At 43.8% G+C, this 17,134-nt stretch overlaps 1 protein-coding gene across 1 annotated transcript in view; it reads left to right on the top strand.

Moving 5' to 3' along the window:
* The window catches only part of GGT1 (gamma-glutamyltransferase 1), a 115,801-nt gene that overhangs the window by 52,869 nt on the left and 45,798 nt on the right, over positions 1-17,134 (top strand). The window contains exons 2-3 of the mRNA XM_044275508.1: positions 10,069-10,239; positions 12,739-12,869. Of these exons, the coding sequence (XP_044131443.1) occupies positions 10,073-10,239; positions 12,739-12,869 (298 nt within the window). The 5' untranslated portion in view covers positions 10,069-10,072. The remainder of the gene's footprint in view (positions 1-10,068; positions 10,240-12,738; positions 12,870-17,134) is intronic.

Below are 17,134 nucleotides of genomic sequence, written 5' to 3' on the forward strand. Positions count from 1 at the left end.
ATTTACTTCTAGGGGGGGTAACACCCACAGTGCGGGAGTTCATCAATTGCCGCACATCCTATGTGGTGTACGTGGTCTTCTGCCCCTGTGGGCGTTTCTATATAGGCAAGACCATCCGTCCTCTTTTTGAGTATATCCGCGAGCATGTTGGCTCTATACGGTCAGGTAGAGGTAGTCCACGCCTTATCGACCATATCCGTACCGCCCATGATGCCCATCCTCGTTGCCTCTCCTTTGCAGGGGTGGAGCATGTCTGTCCCATCGCTCGCGGGGGTGACGGGCACCGCCTACTCCTGCAGAGGGAGGCAAGGTGGATAATGCAGACGGGCGCTATGGGCCCAGCGGGCATGAATGACAGGAACGACATGTCTGTCTTTCTGTAATCAGCATGCGCTCAATGTATTTGGACATACACCCACAGGCTCTTGTCTCCCCACACTCTGCTATCCCCCGCCTCTATGTTTCTTGCTTTTTATTTAGTACAGTGTGCCTATGTTTATTTTGCATTTGGTCATATGCTCGTTCTTGACCGCGTCAATAATATGCGCCCCCCCCTCAATTACTGGAATATCGTATGTACTGTTTTTGTAGTATACCTATGCCACCTATCCATGACTTTGTATAGATGTCCTACTTTGTGTGAGCACTAGTAAGTGAACTATGTTCGCTTTAGTGCCTATATTTGTATTTGATTGCATCCGCACTTGTTATTGCTGCACGCATGTTTTTAATATGTCATTTTTATCCCAAGGGCGCACAGCTGTGGCTGACGGCGTCGGCCGTCCCCTGTCCGCCCCTATAAAATGTATGCTTGCGTCATGACGTATTGAGCGGCCTGAGGAAGCGCGATCCTACGCGCGAAACGGCTGTCGCCGCCTGCAACACTGTGTCCGCCCCCTGGATCCTTAATGTATCGACTTCCAAGGAAGCTTCAATAAAGATAACTATCTCCATCCTGGTGAGTGCCGCAACTCTGTTACCTTCCTCTCTCCACATCGTGAACTATAGGAAAAAGAGTCAACCTCCCTGGTGACCGGGACCATGGGAGCGGACATAGGCTAGTGCTTTTTCCTATACTGTGCAAGCATAGCCACTAGTGAAGGATTGCGGGGTGGTTGTAACCATGGAAACAAGCAGTATATAATGTGATGGAAAAATGAATCCAGCCAGAAAAGGAAGCAATATGGACAATAACAATACATTAGTAAGTGGCTTGTATTAACTTTCTCAACATAATAAATGCTACTTACTGAAGAGAGACAACCACTTTTAGGGTCCATTCACACGTCCGTTTTTTCTTTCCTGATCTGTTCCGTTTTTTCAGGAACAGATCAGGACCAGATCTGGACCCATTCATTTTCAATGGGTCCTGGAAAAAATCGGACAGCACAATGTGTGCTGTCCGTTTCCGTTGTTCCGTTCCGCATGTCCGTTTAAATATAAAACATGTCCTATTCTTGTCCTGAAAAATCGGATCCTGGTACAATACAAAGTCAATGGATCCGCAAAAAACGGATGACATTCGGATGTCATTCCGTATGTCATCCGTTTTTTGCGGATTCCGTTCCTGGAAACACATAACAATTTTTTTATTTTTTTTATTTTTATTTTTTTTTCAATTTTTTTTCAAAGAAATCCAAACAACTTTATTTGATTATTGAAATGTATACATGCTCCCGTTTTTTGCGGATCCGCAAAAAACGGATGACATACGGATGACATACGGAAACATTTTCAGGAACAACGGATCCGCAAAAAACGGACCGTTTTTCAGGATGGAAAAAAACAGGACGTGTGAATGGACCCTAAACATTCTCTTTTTTCTTTCTTTTTTTTTTCTTGTCTTGAAGGGGTTATTTTGAAAAATCTTACTGGTATGAGTTTGTTTGTTTGTTTGTTTATTATGAGATTGCACAACTTAGGCCCCATGACCGGATTTTTTGTGTATCATATGCAAATCTATTCATTTAATTTTAGAAAAGGTTTAAAAAAAAATGTCCCTTATTGGGGCAGATGTGTTTAAACACACACTGAGTTATCGGGGGAGGGGAAACAGGGGTTGTTTGGAGCCAAGCATCCAAAAATTATACCTCAACAGGGGCATATCTCTACCCATGTTTATATATGTATATATATATATATATATATATATATATACATACACACACACGTTAATGTCATGATAAGCAGTGGCTTGTTCTACACGAGTCCAAAAATATACATTAAAAGGCGCAGAATGCCTGTCCATATTTATACATGCACAAGTTTTAATTGTCAAAAGTAACTGGCTTGTTCTTATGAAGCCTATAAAAATTCTTCCTTTTATATTGGGAGCAGTAGCAGCACATTGTGGATGTAGAAAGGGTAATCTGTGTAGGAGTAATAACTGGCAGCAACAGTAGTGCAGCACAGCATCAGACAAAGCAGGAGATGTGTGTTGGGCTAGAAGTAAAGGCAGCTGTGTAGGGGTAATGGTAGTGGCAGTAGGGGGATTATCAGAGGTGGACAGCAGCAGCCATACAGTACAGAACATGATTGTAGGCAAGCAAACAGCAGCATTGGCATGACGGGGCCGACTATAAATAACCTCCATAAAGCAATGGCAGATCTATTTGTTGGCCTCAGCTGGAGGTGTATAAAAATCCTCACAGATCCATGCCCTGTTCATTTTGAAAAAAGTGATGTGATGTTTTTTATACTGGTGGACTATGCCACCTGCAAAGCTGAAAAACATTTCTGAGATGACAGCAGAAGCTGGACAAGATCATACAAAGAAAGCAAACTAGGCCAGTTCCAGCCACTGTTCCAATGTCCTTGCCCAGAAGTAGTGGTGAGCAAGCATGCTTGGCCAAATACCGGTTCAGCTCGAGCATCGCTATGCTCCGCCAAATACTTTCAGTGCTCAAATACAATTTAATACAATGAAAGTCAATGGGAGACCCGAGCATCAAACCAGGCACCCCCTGCTCTGAAGAAAAGAGAGTGTCTGGTTCACAAAAAAAAGGGGTAGAAATTGATGGAAACCCCATCAAAAGGGTTTGGAAATGGCATTAAGAGGATGGCTGGAGGTGTCTTGGACTCCAATTATCTACAACATACAATAGACAACCACACAAGGGCTATATGCTAAAAGCCAGGTATATGCAAGCCATCAATCTATCCATGAGACAGATGACAGGCTTAGCCAGCATACCTTACAATGGCAACCTTGTACACTATGAGACATTCCAAACCAGCTCTCATCTGAGAGCCAGTAAGCCTCAAAGTTATTTCAGATCTGTTGGATGGCTTGGGTGGACCTGCGCACCTAGACTAATATCATTAGGGAGAAAAAAAGTTTTCTGATTGTCCTAACATAATATTCAATAACCTTTCTATACAGTTTTGTCATGTAAAATCTCATTTGCATAAACATGGGCATATGGGAAACGCATGCAAATGAGCAGAATATGCCTTGTTTTTCAGCTGTCAAAAGACTATGAAAACCAATAGATGGCGCTATTAAGTTATGAACAGCGCCATCTATTGGTTTCACAGTCTTATGACAACAGACTAATAGTTTTGTCAGAAGACTATGAAACCAATAGATGGCGCTGTTCATAACTCAATAGCGCCATCTATTGGTTTCATAGTCTTCTGACAAGAATATTACACTGAGTCTTATGACAAGCTTATTAGTATAGCCTCTTGGAAGAAAGACGAGACAGAGGGGATATGATAGAAACTTTTAAATACATAAAGGGAATCAACAAAGTAAAAGAGGAAAGAATATTTAAAAGAAGAAAAACTGCTACAAGAGAACATCGTTTTAAATTAGAGGGGCAAAGGTTTAAAAGTAATATCAGGAAGTATTACTTTACTGAGAGAGTAGTGGAGGCATGGAATAGCCTTCCTGCAGAAGTGGTAGCTGCAAATACAGTGAAGGAGTTTAAGCATGCATGGGATAGGCATAAGGCCATCCTTCATATAAGATAGGGCCAGGGGATATCCATAGTATTTAGTATATTGGGCAGACTAGATGGGCCAAATGGTTCTTATCTGCCGACACAGTCTATGTTTCTGTTTCTATGTTTTGCATGGAAAATTCGCAATTTGCGATTAGAGTATTTGCGATCTACACTAGGTTGATATCTGACACTGGAAAGCTGGGTAATAACTCAGTGAAGATATCTGACACTGGGAAAGGTGGGTAATAACTCGGTGAAGATATCTGACACTGGGAAAGGTGGGTAATAATTCAGTGATAAAATCTGACACTGGGAAAGTTGGGTAAAAACTCAGTGATGATATTTGACCTTGGTAAAGCTGGGTAGTAACTAAGTGATGATATCTGACACAGGGAAAGCTGGGTAATAAATCAGAGTAGATCACAAATATTCTAATCGTGAATTTTTATTGCAAATTTTCCATGCAAAAGGCTACACTAATAAGCTTGTCATAAGACTCATAGTCTAATATTCTTGTCAGAAGACTATGAAACCAATAGATGGTGCTATTGAGTTATGAACAGCGCCATCTATTGGTTTCATAGTCTTCTGACAAAACTATTAGTCTGTCGTCATAAGACTATGAAACCAATAGATTGCGCTGTTAATAACTCAATAGCGCCATCTATTGGTTTTCATATGACAGCCATTAGTCATATGACAACTATTAGTCTGTTAGGACAACTATTAGTCTGTAGTCATAAGACTGTGAAACCAATAGATGGTGCTGTTCATAACTCAATAGCGCCATCTATTGGTTTTCATAGTCTTATGACAGCTGAAAAACAAGGCAGATTCTGCCTCATTTGCATGTCTTTCCCATATGCACATATTTATGCAAATTAGTTTTTACATGACAAAACTGTATAGAAAGGTTATTGAATATTACGTTAGAACAATCAGAAAACTTTTTGTCGCCCTAATGATATTGATCTAGGTGTGTAGGTCCACCCAAGCCATCCAACAGATGCAAAATAACTTTGAGGTTTACTAGTTCTCAGTCAGATGAGAGCTGGTTTGGAATGTTTCATAGTGCACAAGGCTGCTATTGTAAGGTATGCTGGCTGTTATCTGTCTCATGGATAGATTGATGGCTTGCAGATACCTGGATTTTTGCATATCACTTTTTTGTGGTTGTCTATTTTAGGCCCCATGCACACGGCCGTGTTTCACGGCTGTGTGCGGGCTGTGGAACTGCGGCCTGGATCCCTCCTGAGAGCAGGAGCGCACAGCGTCACTGGTTGCTATGACGCCGTGCGCTCCGGCACAGTACAGTAATACACTGGTATAGATCATACCAGTGTATTACTGTATTGCGGCAGCAGCAGGGAGCACACGGCATCATAGCAACCAGTGACGCCGTGCGATCCAGGCCGCGGTTCCACGGCCCGCACACGGCTGTGAAACATGGCCGTGTGCATAGTGTATTATGTTGTACATAATAGGAGTCTAAGATGCAACTAGCTATCCTCTTAATGCTGTTTCCAAACTATTTTGATGGGGTTTCCATCAATTTTTAAGCTTTTTTATGAACCAGACACCCTCTTCTCTTCAGAGCAGGGGGTGCCTGGGGTTCTCCCATTGACTTCCATTGTGCTTGGGTGCTTGGTAGAACACACAAGCATACCGATGTGTTCGGCCAGAGCACACGAGCACTTTGGTGCTCGCTCAACACTACCCAGAAGTCTATTGGGTAAGGGGCCATGGTAAGTGCTGGAAAAAGGTCACAGTCCAGGTAGGACTGAACCTGGTTATTCGGGCAGTATGTCTCAACATGTGTTGAGTTGCATTAGCCTGGCACGGCACATGAAAAAACTGCTCCATCATTTTCATTAGGGTGAACTGTCTGCTGCTTGTGGTAGTGGAGACTGTAGGAGGTAGCTGACTCGCAGGGTGTAGAAGCCTCCTGGTCAGAAAGTTGTTGCGAGCCAATACACAGTGTATGCTAGTAATTAAGCAATTTGGCTTCTCTTTTGGCAAAGCACAGCTATTCAGTTATCATCAGATTGCTTGAGGGTAGGAACATGTCTGCTATTAAGTAAGCAAGCAATTGTACAGCTTGCCATTCTTGCCAGCTGGGGACCCAGTTCCTTCTCCCTCCACCCCCCACCGAGATGTTTGTCAGTGTCGCTGTAATCATCAGCCTCATCATCCTGCCGAAGTGACATCTCCTCCTGATCCTCCTCCAGTAGTAGCTCCTAGTCCTTACCCTCCACGAGACTTTCTCTGTGTGAGACCCCAATAGCTATAGGGCAGCCAGCAAGATACATAACCTGTTCTTCTGCCATCCCTTGTTACATGAACATAAGAGTCTGCTCTAAGATAAATATCAGGGGGGTGACAAAGTTGGCAGGCATCTCTGATCAGCTGCCACTACCTGACCTCAAAACAATGCATGCTCATGCTGAGGTGGTCTGGTGTATGATGAAATCATTCACCACTTTACATTGCTAGTGTAGAAGCTCTGGCACATGCAAGGTGGAATTCTAGTGTGTTGGAACATCGCAAATCAAGCTGTGCAGTGGCAGACCATTCTGTCACTACAAGTCCAGAAGAGAGTTCCTTGCCATCTAAGACTGTCTGAAATGCCAGGACAGTCTTTTGGACATGGCCAGCACCCTCTGCAAGCCAAATTTTTTTTTTTTTCAGAAAGCATTGCATGGCTAAATTTATCACATGCGCCATGAAGGGAGCATGGCCACAATGTTCCTGCCATTGTTGCTGACCATCTTGCCCATTTGGAGTTGGCAGGGAGACAGCCAGCAGGATGTTTGCTTCTTGATGCACTTTAGCAGCCTATTGACTGTGTGGCTACTCTTGCTCAGGCTCATCGGGTTTAACACTGATCTCATAATATCAATGCCATCACGAGTTCCGGAGATGACCATAATAGAAGCAGATCAAGCCCTGCCAGTATTTATGGGAGGCTATAGCTGTATGATGGCTCTGCTGTTCATTGCCACGGCCACCATCTTCCTTATGAAGTCAACTCCTCCTCAGCACCCTGATCCGATTCTCATGTCTTATCCAACACACATTTATCGCCAGAATCCTCAGTTTGTCATCATGGGCTGCTTGATCTCCCTCCCTGCTCTGTATTTGCCCCAAGTGCCACTGTCATTACCACTGCCAGTACTTCTACCAACTATGACTACAAGTACCACTACAACCACAACCAACACAGCTATGCATGATGTTCCCCACCTCTCCCTGAACCTCCTCCTCATGGCAGTCCAAACTCTGACTGTTCTCACACAAGTCATCAACAAGCATGGGCTTTTGTTGCCTCATGGGGAAAAAAGAAGTGTGCTGAAAATGCCCAACTACAAATGGTAAATTAAGGTTTTTGCAAAAAAATAAAGGAGGACAATTGCACAGCATTTGCAGCAAAATGTATGCTATCAAGGTGCTGTCAATAAGCCTATGAGCTGTAGAAACTTGAAGCTTTTAGTTTTCCCCAAAAAAGTCTGGCTGTCCATATAAAGAAAAAAATGATTTTGTGGCAGGATAGAACTTGCCAGTAAGCTGTATGAACTATGAAACAACACACACCTCAGAGTGACTAGACTCTAAGGGCTGTTTCACACGAGCGGATGCCGTGCGTGACATCCGCTCCGTGAATGACAGCCAAGACCCAATGCGGACAGAAGAAGCACGGAGCAGTAACATGATTGATAATGCTCCGTGCCTCTCTGTGACCTCTTTACTACGAAATCACAGTGACAACTTTATCTCGCTGTGATTTCGTAGTAAAGAGATCACAGAGAGGCACGGAGCATTATCAGTCATGTTACTGCTCCGTGCTTCTGCTGTCCGCATCGGGTCTTGGCTGTCATTCACGGAACGGATGCCACGCACTGCATCCGCTCGTGTGAAACAGCCCTAACTCTCTATGCTAACTTTCCCTGATAAACTTGAAAATCTACCAACTTATATCACCCTGTTCTCTTCCTGTAGTGAGTCCCTTGTACAGCTTGATCACTGGCTTCTGTCTGCTCTGCAACTACTTTTTGGCAGACACAACCACAACACATGCTCTCAGGTCTTAAGCTGAACACATGACAGCGTTCTATTGCATTCTCATCACAAGGACCTGCCAAAATCCTGCCCCTGAATAACTGATCAGGCTGTCTGTCAGCCTTTCAGCCAAACACGGCAAGTTATCTCCCCCTTCCTCCCAAGGCTAATTGTTAAAACTTTGGATTTGCTTGGCAGATGAATTTATATGAAATTTGTAACATCTGATTAGTTCTGAATTGATTGGCTCATCTCTACAACCATCCCATGTCGGCTAAGAACTATTATCCCCAGTGCTGCACATAATCCACAGGCCATCTGAAAACTTTCCAATGCCTCATTCACACTTTAGTGTTCGGTCAGTGATTTCCATCAGTGATTTTGAGCCAAAACCAGGTGCAGCTCTAAGCACACAAGTGCAGATCTTTCCACTATACCTTATCTCGGTGGAGCCTTCACTCCTGGTTTCGGCTCACAGTCACTGATGGAAATCACTGACCAAAACACTGACATGTGAATGTGGCTTAATACTCACAGTTTAAAGTGTTCTTTGCATCACCACAACCCTAATGAAGTTGTACCATCATTAGCGATATCTCCTATTCCCATCATTCCAAGAATGGAAGTCTCATGCTCCTGCCTGAATGGAGCAGCACACGCATCTCATCACTCAGTTCATTGTCTGTGGGAGTGCTGGAAATAGTGCTGTACTTGGTTATCTCCAACAATCCCATAGAGTATCGCCGCATCCATAACAACCCACACTACACAAATATCATGTAAATTATCCTCTATGCCGTAAAAACTATTGGTAATTTATTCTTAGTTGCCACTGAAAAAAATTAATAACAAGCCATCAAAAAGCGTAATTTATCCCATAATGATACCAATGAAGTCCTCCTGCAAAAATGAATCCCTCACACAACTCCATAGAAAGAAAAAGAAAACAGTGATGGGTCTTGGGAAGCGGTGATACAAAAAGATTTTTTCCTTTCTTCTGTCTGCTTACCGGCATATACACTGGTAAGTGGCCGGATTGCCGCTGGATCCTATTACAGCGAATGGGGATCTGATGATGCACGTCGGCATCCGGCTGTGCTGAATACGGTAAACTACGGCAGTCTGTTCCTCAGCCTAATCTGTACAAACCAGTAAGTGGCGCCAATTATTAGACATAGTGGCCAGTGCACAAACTGCAGGATTTTTGGTTTTAGTTTAAATGTAAAAATTGACATGGAAAATTAAAAAAAAACCATAAAATTATTTAAAAATATGTTAAACATAAAGTTATTTAAACAGCAGGTGATTTTCTGATGATACATTACCTCCAACTCCCCTGGCCAGCTCTTACTAAGGTTATTCCCATCTCAGGCATGAAAGGCTAAAGTGGGACAACCCCTTTAATTTTTTACCACAGAGTGAAATTCTGTGTGGTGTTTTTTTTTTTTTTTTTACTAATTTTGAAGCATGTTCACATCATTATTTGAGCTTTTATGTTTATGGGTTTTCTTTTTGTTGGCAAAAAAAAACTGCATTATGGTTTTAGGTTTTCCTTTTAGTGGAATGAAATTTTCTGTTATTAATTAACCAACAAAACTGTAGATCAGTAATGCCTGGAAATCAGGTTTGTTGTAAGATTGATTGCTGTGCCCTGTCAGTGGGCCTCTTGTGAGGTAACATTATGCGGGCAGCGCTGGCACCATCTGAGCCAATTGGAAAAGTCAGGAGAATGCTGGCAGCATGAAATAATGCCAAGCACAGGCAGCTTCTTCTTGCAGCACAAACACAAGGCAGCCCAGTCTACTTGGACATTTTCTGGTATATTCATAGTAAAATGGGCACAAATTATTTTCCTTTTACATATATTACAATTTGTTGGCAAATGTCTGATCCTTAAGCTGGTAAGGTTCAACATGGAAAAATGAGTGTGCAGTTGTACCCCAGCCAAAATCATTGCAAACGCTAATGGTTTGTAATACGTTAGATCCAGGAGTGAAAATGCAAGTTGAAGATATGTAAAGAAATCTGAGCTCACATTATTTCTTGCATCTTTCTTAACCCACAGTGCCATGGGGAGGCGAATATGGATAATAGGATCTCTGACTGCCATAGTGGTCGCACTCGCCCTGTTTTTGGGACTGTTCTTTGGACTGCGCACTGAACCTGTGCGAAATGCACATATCTACGAAAGAGCAGCTGTAGCCACAGATGCTGGGAAATGCTCTGAGATTGGCAGGTAAGTCCTTCACATTTCAAGCATTCATTTAGAGTTGTAGGCGTAAATATGGTGCCATGAAGAAATTAGACCACAGGCCTCGGGGATAAGTGTATATGGGGTATGACATACCGAGGTACTGTATCATTAGAGCACAGATTTTTTTAATTAAAGTGGCACACATAAGGGCTCTTTCACACGAGCGGATGCTGTGCGGGTAATCTGCTGCGTGAAAGACAGCCAAACCCTGCTCCAGACAGCAGAGACACGGAGCAGTAACATGATTGATAATGCTCCGTGCCTCTCTGTGATCTTTTTACTACAAAATCAGATAAAGTTGTCACTGTGATTTTGTAGCAAAAAGATCAGAGAGAGGCAAAGAGCATTATCAATCATGTTACTGCTCCGTGTCCCTGCTGTCCGGAGCGGGGCTTGGCATTTCACGCAGCGGATTACCCGCACAGCATCCACTCGTGTGAAAGAGCCCTAACAGTTACTTTAGGGGGCCAGATTTGTTGTAATGGCAGGTTTGGTCATTGGCCAAGTCTCACAATGGTTACAAGTCCGTATTCTTTACCTTTGCTGGCATTATGGCTAAATGCTTGTGGGTGTGAAGGTAAAATAATAAGATAGAGCAAATGGATTGTAGATGAATTTAAAGTAATGCAGCCAAATGGTGAAATCTATTCCATTCGAACCATGATGCAATGGGGCAGATGGGTAGTAAGCACAGTTTAAGGTGTCATGCCCAAAAAATTTCTCCTGTCAAAGGAATGTAGAAATCTGAATCGGTGTAATGGCTTTCTACAAAAACACAGTCCCATAAATGTTCTTACAATAAGGCCTCTTGCACACGAACGTTGTGTGCCCATGTCCATATTGCGGCTCGCAAACGGCGGGTCCGCAATACATGGGCACCGGCCCGTGTGCACTCCGCATCACAGATGTGGACCCATTTACTTGAATGGGTCCGCAATCACGGAGATGCGGAACGGAAGCACGGATCAGAGTGCTTCCGTGGTGTTTCTGTCCATGCCTCTGCACCGCTAAAAAATAGAACTTGTTCTATTTTTTTGCAGTGCAGACGGATCACAGACCCATTCAAATTGCAACGTTCATATGCAAGAGGTCTAACACTGATAATAAAACACACATACCAGATGTTACATCTAGTCTTTCTCTGGAAAGTCTTAAGTAACGAGGCAAGAAGATTAATCATTTATATGGAAGGGAGTGGCACCCTGACATATTTAGTGCGGACGGATCACGGACCCATTCAAATTGCAACGTTCATATGCAAGAGGTCTAACACTGATAATAAAACACACATACCAGATGTTACATCTAGTCTTTCTCTAGAAAGTCTTAAGTAACGAGGCAAGAATATTAATCATTTATATGGAAGGGAGTGGCACCCTGACATATTTGTAGGAAGAGAGTAGCACTTATTTTTCTCACACAGACACCCAAGGTCAGACTGGCCCAGAAGAGTACCAAAAGATCCTCCGATGGGCCCAAGCTCATACAGTAATGGACCCATAATAAAACAGGGCCCTTAAGGTCCTATATACACAGAGGGTGTGCCCTCAGAATCATTTTCTCTGGTGGGCCCAAGGGACTTCAGCAAGCTTGATGGTTACACTCGCATTTGGTGGGATGCTACACTTGAAAAGATGAACAATTTCAACTCCTCTTAGACATAGCAGTCTCTTTTGACAGGGACAAGAGGACAAGGAACCTCACCATTAGATCCCCAGAAAGTCAAGTTGTATCCAAGATAGTTGACAGTTCTTGTCCAAACCAAATGTGCTGCTATGGGTCTCACAAAGTCACTCCTACCACAGCACAACACGCCTCTGCCAATCTAAAGAAAGTTCTCCTGGCCACCAAGGCTGCTGACTTATAGGTGTGCATGCCACAAACATCTGACTCTGACTACAGTATGGCCAATTCCATAAATATGTATACCACCTCTTTAGCAGAATCCCTTTTTTTCATCTGAAAAAGTAGCAGCATGATAACTTTTTACAAATTGTCTCAGTCTCTCTCTTCTAACCACCAAGTTCCAAACTCAGTATACATGGGGGTCTATCATGGCTGCCTTTCCTGAACTTCTGCTGCTGACAGGTTTCTTTTGGCTCTCTGTCACTCTCTCCCAGCCTACTAACACGTTCCCTGGTAGCTTGCCATGTCCTACATAAGCAGGGTAGAAACAGTGCCATAGGCATCTGCCTCTCATCTTCAGTACAATAAATGAATGTTATTTCAATTATTCTACATGCAAATTGACATTATAGCCTCACACTGTATTAACACACAATAGCTTGTCAATATCAGCCAAAAACAGTTCCCACAATAATACGAGGGGCTGTAATATCAGCATAGCTTTCCATATGTTAGTTTCCTGAGACATCATTGCGTTGCTGATTTATAATGGGCTTGGTTAATATTTGTGCCATCAAAAGGATATATTCTATTTGTTCCGTATATAACATAAGTTTCATGTCTTTTTTATGATAGGGATATACTTAAAGAAGGAGGCTCAGCAGTGGATTCAGCTATTGCTGCTCTCATCTGTGTTGGTCTGTTTAATTCTCACAGTATGGGCATTGGAGGAGGTGTGATCTTTACCATATATGATGCAAAAACAGGTGAGTAATGGAGGAAAAAAAACATTGCCTAGAGACAGCTGGCAAGACACTAGTCATTTTAAATGGCCAAAGTGGGAAATTTCAAAGTACTTTTTGTTGACATTTTTCGCATGTTGGGCGCAATCAATGGCCAAATTGGAAAACCGCTTAATACAAAAAGAGAGTAGCACCAGTGGGCTTGTGCAACCTGTTTGCATGATGGATGGAAGAACAGTGAATTTAGCACTACTTCTCTCACCCTTCAGCATTGCTACTTCCCTCAAACTTCTGAATACACTGGCTATTTTGGTCCAACAGTTTGCACTTTTTGAGGGTAGTTTATTGATAGAAACTGTTAGATCTTTCTGTGACATTGTTGCTTAGATTTTTTTTTTGTTTTTTTTTTTTTGTGGAAGGATCCTGCCTACCTAGAGATTGGAAATGTAGAAATGTAGAATACACACAACCCTTCCGCTTTTTTATTTTTTCTGAGCACTAGAGGGATTTTAGAGTGTGAATAGATATTCCCTTCTATGTTTTAAGGCTGTGTCAAATGTAATCATTGAAAATTACATAGAGTATATAAATTCCAAAAGACCTGGAGGAGTGGAGCGGAGAATGAGTGGTAGTGGCTCTTCTGCATGCTCGTCGTCCTCATCGAGGTCTGGACCTGACTGCAGTTTGTCGTCGTAACCGACTTGAGTGGGCAAATGCTCACATTTGATGGTGTCTGGCACGTTGGAGAGGCGTTCTGTTCATGGATGAGTCCCGGTTTTCACTGTTCAGGGCAGATGGCAGACAGCGTGTGTGGCATTGTGTGGGTGAGTGGTTTGCTGATGTCAACGATGTGGATAGAGTGGCCCATGGTGGCGGTGGGGTTATGGCATGGGCAGGCGTATGTTATGGACAACGAACACAGGTGCATTTTATTGATGGCATTTTGAATGCAAAGAGATATCGTGACAAGATCCTGAGGCCCATTGTTGTGCTATTTATCCACAACCATCACCTCATGTTGCAGCATGATATTGCAAGGATCTGTACACAATAACTGGAAGCTGAAAACATCCCAGTTCTTGCATGGCCAGCATACTCACCGGACATGTCGCCCATTGAGCATGTTTGGTATGCTCTGGATCGGAATATACAGTAAGACAGCGTGTTCCAGTTCCTGCCAAAATTCTGCAACTTCGCACAGCAATTGAAGAGGAGTGGACCAACATTCCACAGACAACAATCAACAACCTGGTCAACCCTATGCGACGACGGAGATGTGTTGAACTGCGTGAGGCAAATAGTGGCCACAGGGGCGGACTGAGAACCCTCAGGGCCCCCGGGCAAAATAGATCAAGAGCCCCCTTCCAGGCCCCACCGAATGTCCCACCTCCAACCACGCCCATGTTCTGCCTCCAGCCACACCCATATTCCGCCTCCACCCCCCTTGTCGCGGTCGCACCACGATCGTTACACCCCTGATCCCATCATTACAGAAATAAAACGCCCATACCTCTTACATCCAGTGATGTATCCTTTGATGTAGATGTTCTCTGTCCTCGTCTTCTCCTTTCAGACCAGACCACAATTTTTTCGCCATTTTCCATCTCTACGGTTTGACAAAAAAAAAATCTTGGTTTACTACTTTTCCATCATTCTCCCATCTTCTGGACAAATCATCCTACTAACCCCAATACTGTGCCACTGTGCTTCCCAATACTATGCTGCAGAAACAGATAATACCCCGATAATACTAGTACCACACAGAGCCCCCCATATAGAATACCCCTAATTTGTGGCCTCAGTAGAAGCCCCCATAGTGCCCCATAATAATGTGCCAGTAACAAGTGCCTCTCCATGCCCCCCCATGTGCCAGTAACAAGTGCCTCTCTTCCCCCCCCCCATGTGCCAGTAACAAGTGCCTCTCTTCCCCCCATGTGCCAGTAACAAGTGCCTCTCTTCCCCCCATGTGCCAGTAACAAGGGCCTCTCTTCCCCCCATGTGCCAGTAAAAAGTGCCTCTCTTCCCCCCATGTGCCAGTAACAAGTGCCTCTCTTCCCCCCATGTGCCAGTAAAAAGTGCCTCTCTTCCCCCCATGTGCCAGTAACAAGTGCCTCTCTTCCCCCCATGTGCCAGTAACAAGGGCCTCTCTTCCCCCCATGTGCCAGTAAAAAGTGCCTCTCTTCCCCCCATGTGCCAGTAACAAGTGCCTCTTTCCCCCCATGTGCCAGTAACAAGGGCCTCTCCCTCACCCATGTGCCAGTAACAAGGGCCTCTTCCCCCCCCCCCCCCCATATGCCAGTAACAAGTGCCTCTCCCTCCCCCATGTGCAAGAAACAAGGGCCTCTCCCTCCCCCATGGGCCAGTAACACAGGCCTCTCCCTCCCCCATGGGCCAGTAGCAAGTGCCTCTCTCACCCCCCATATGCCAGTTGCAAGTGCCTCTCCCCCCATGTGCCAGTTACAAGTGGCTTTCTCCCCCCCCCCATATGCCAGTAACAAATGCCTCTCTCTCCCCCCTATGTGCCAGTAACAAGTGCCTCTCCCCCCCCCCCCATGTGCCAGTAACAAGTGCCTATTTCCTTCCCCCCCATGTGCCAGTAACAGATAGTCCGGTATAAAAAAATAAAATAAAACACTTTTACTTACCTCCGCTGCGATGCAGGCCTGTGTCCTGCGATGACATCATTGCACCGGCCTCTGATAGGCTGCAGGCCTTGTGTCAGCCTATCAGAGGAACAGGGAAGGGAGACGCCTATCCCTCCCCTGCCCCACAGCACAGCCATCTGTATCGCTTTCCTGAGGACGGTGATACAGATGACTATGGAGATGAACGCTTCCACAATGGAAGCATTCATCTCCCTGTGACCTGCCTCCGCGGTCCCTCTTCCCAGCCAGGCCCTCGGACCACGTCTGAAGTGCCCGACCTCTCAGTCCGCCCCTGGGTGGCCACACCAGATACTGACTGGTTTTCTGACCCAACATTTCAGAGTGGCCTTTTATTGTGGGCAGTCTAAGGCACACCTGTGCAATATTCATGCTGTCTAATCAGCGAAGTGAAGTGTGCATGATTCTAAGAGCGACACCTGTCATCTCCATGTCATACTGACTCTCACCGTATTATTTCACTACCACAGCAGACTCCATATGTGTGTTACCTCAAGGCACAGTGTTCTACACCACTATAAAAGCTCTCTGCAGCCAGGAAATAGCTATTTTTTAACGCAATTCACCACGACTAAATTTGCTCATATCTAATCATAAGAGCAAAAAGCAGAAGCAGAATGCAATTATTCCTAACCTGGCATACATCTTCTACTGTCTTTGTACCATCTGTTTCACTGAGTAGACAACAATCTGCAGCTTGGATTTAAAAAATTCAAGACAAGTAAGCCAGGATTTACTTTTTCTCTAGCAAGTCAGCTGGCAGTGTAACAGCAATGTAACAACTATACAAGCCTCCAGATCAATGTTCTCACTCTGTTACTAGTTGTAACATCTAAGACAATTTATGTTGGTAAGCTTCTTCTCAATTATATAAACATTACACCTATGTCTGGTGGCTTGGAATGCCCTTTAGGTGTTCCTGGCGTCTCATCTCTGCCAGAGAGGCAATAATGAGGAAATGAATCACAATTTGCTGCAAAATTGATTGTGAAAATGGTGACCAAATATTATAAGACAATAAATCTAAATAATTATGTATGAAGAAGATTTCTGGGAAAAATGTATGCAGCAAGACAAAATCTAAATAATCAAAAAGTTCCTAAATCGGTATGTAGGCTTGTATAGTATCTAGGCTTGAAGTTTTGTGGTTCGTTCAGATTTATCTTTGCAAACTTAAGCCGTGCTGCCATGTTCATTTTAGAAAGAGAAAAGGTTTTCTCCTGGCAACCCTTCCAAACCATGCTTAGGCCCCAAATCTTGGAAACTCAAAATACGGATTTGGACCATGTGCCTTCCACATTTTATTTGTGGACTTTCAATTTCAATGGGTAAATGGTTTGCATTTTGTGCACATAGTCTCTCTTTGCAGAACGGACATATAGAAGCGGAAAGCACAAGGATGATCAGTGTGCTTTCCGCGTTCATATGCCGTTTTGCAGAAAGATAGAACATATCCACAAAATGCGGACTATGGACCCTTTGACCTGAATAGATATGCAAAAGCAATATGGACCGCATCCATATTTTGCGGATCCACGATTTGCAGACTGCAAAATGGAATCGCATGAGGCCTCATTCAGTCTTTTTCTAGTTGTACTAACATGAACTTGAACATTTAACATGCTA

Source organism: Bufo gargarizans, chromosome 1 (genome assembly GCF_014858855.1).
Source record: "Bufo gargarizans isolate SCDJY-AF-19 chromosome 1, ASM1485885v1, whole genome shotgun sequence".
Classification (NCBI taxonomy): Eukaryota; Metazoa; Chordata; class Amphibia; order Anura; family Bufonidae; genus Bufo; species Bufo gargarizans.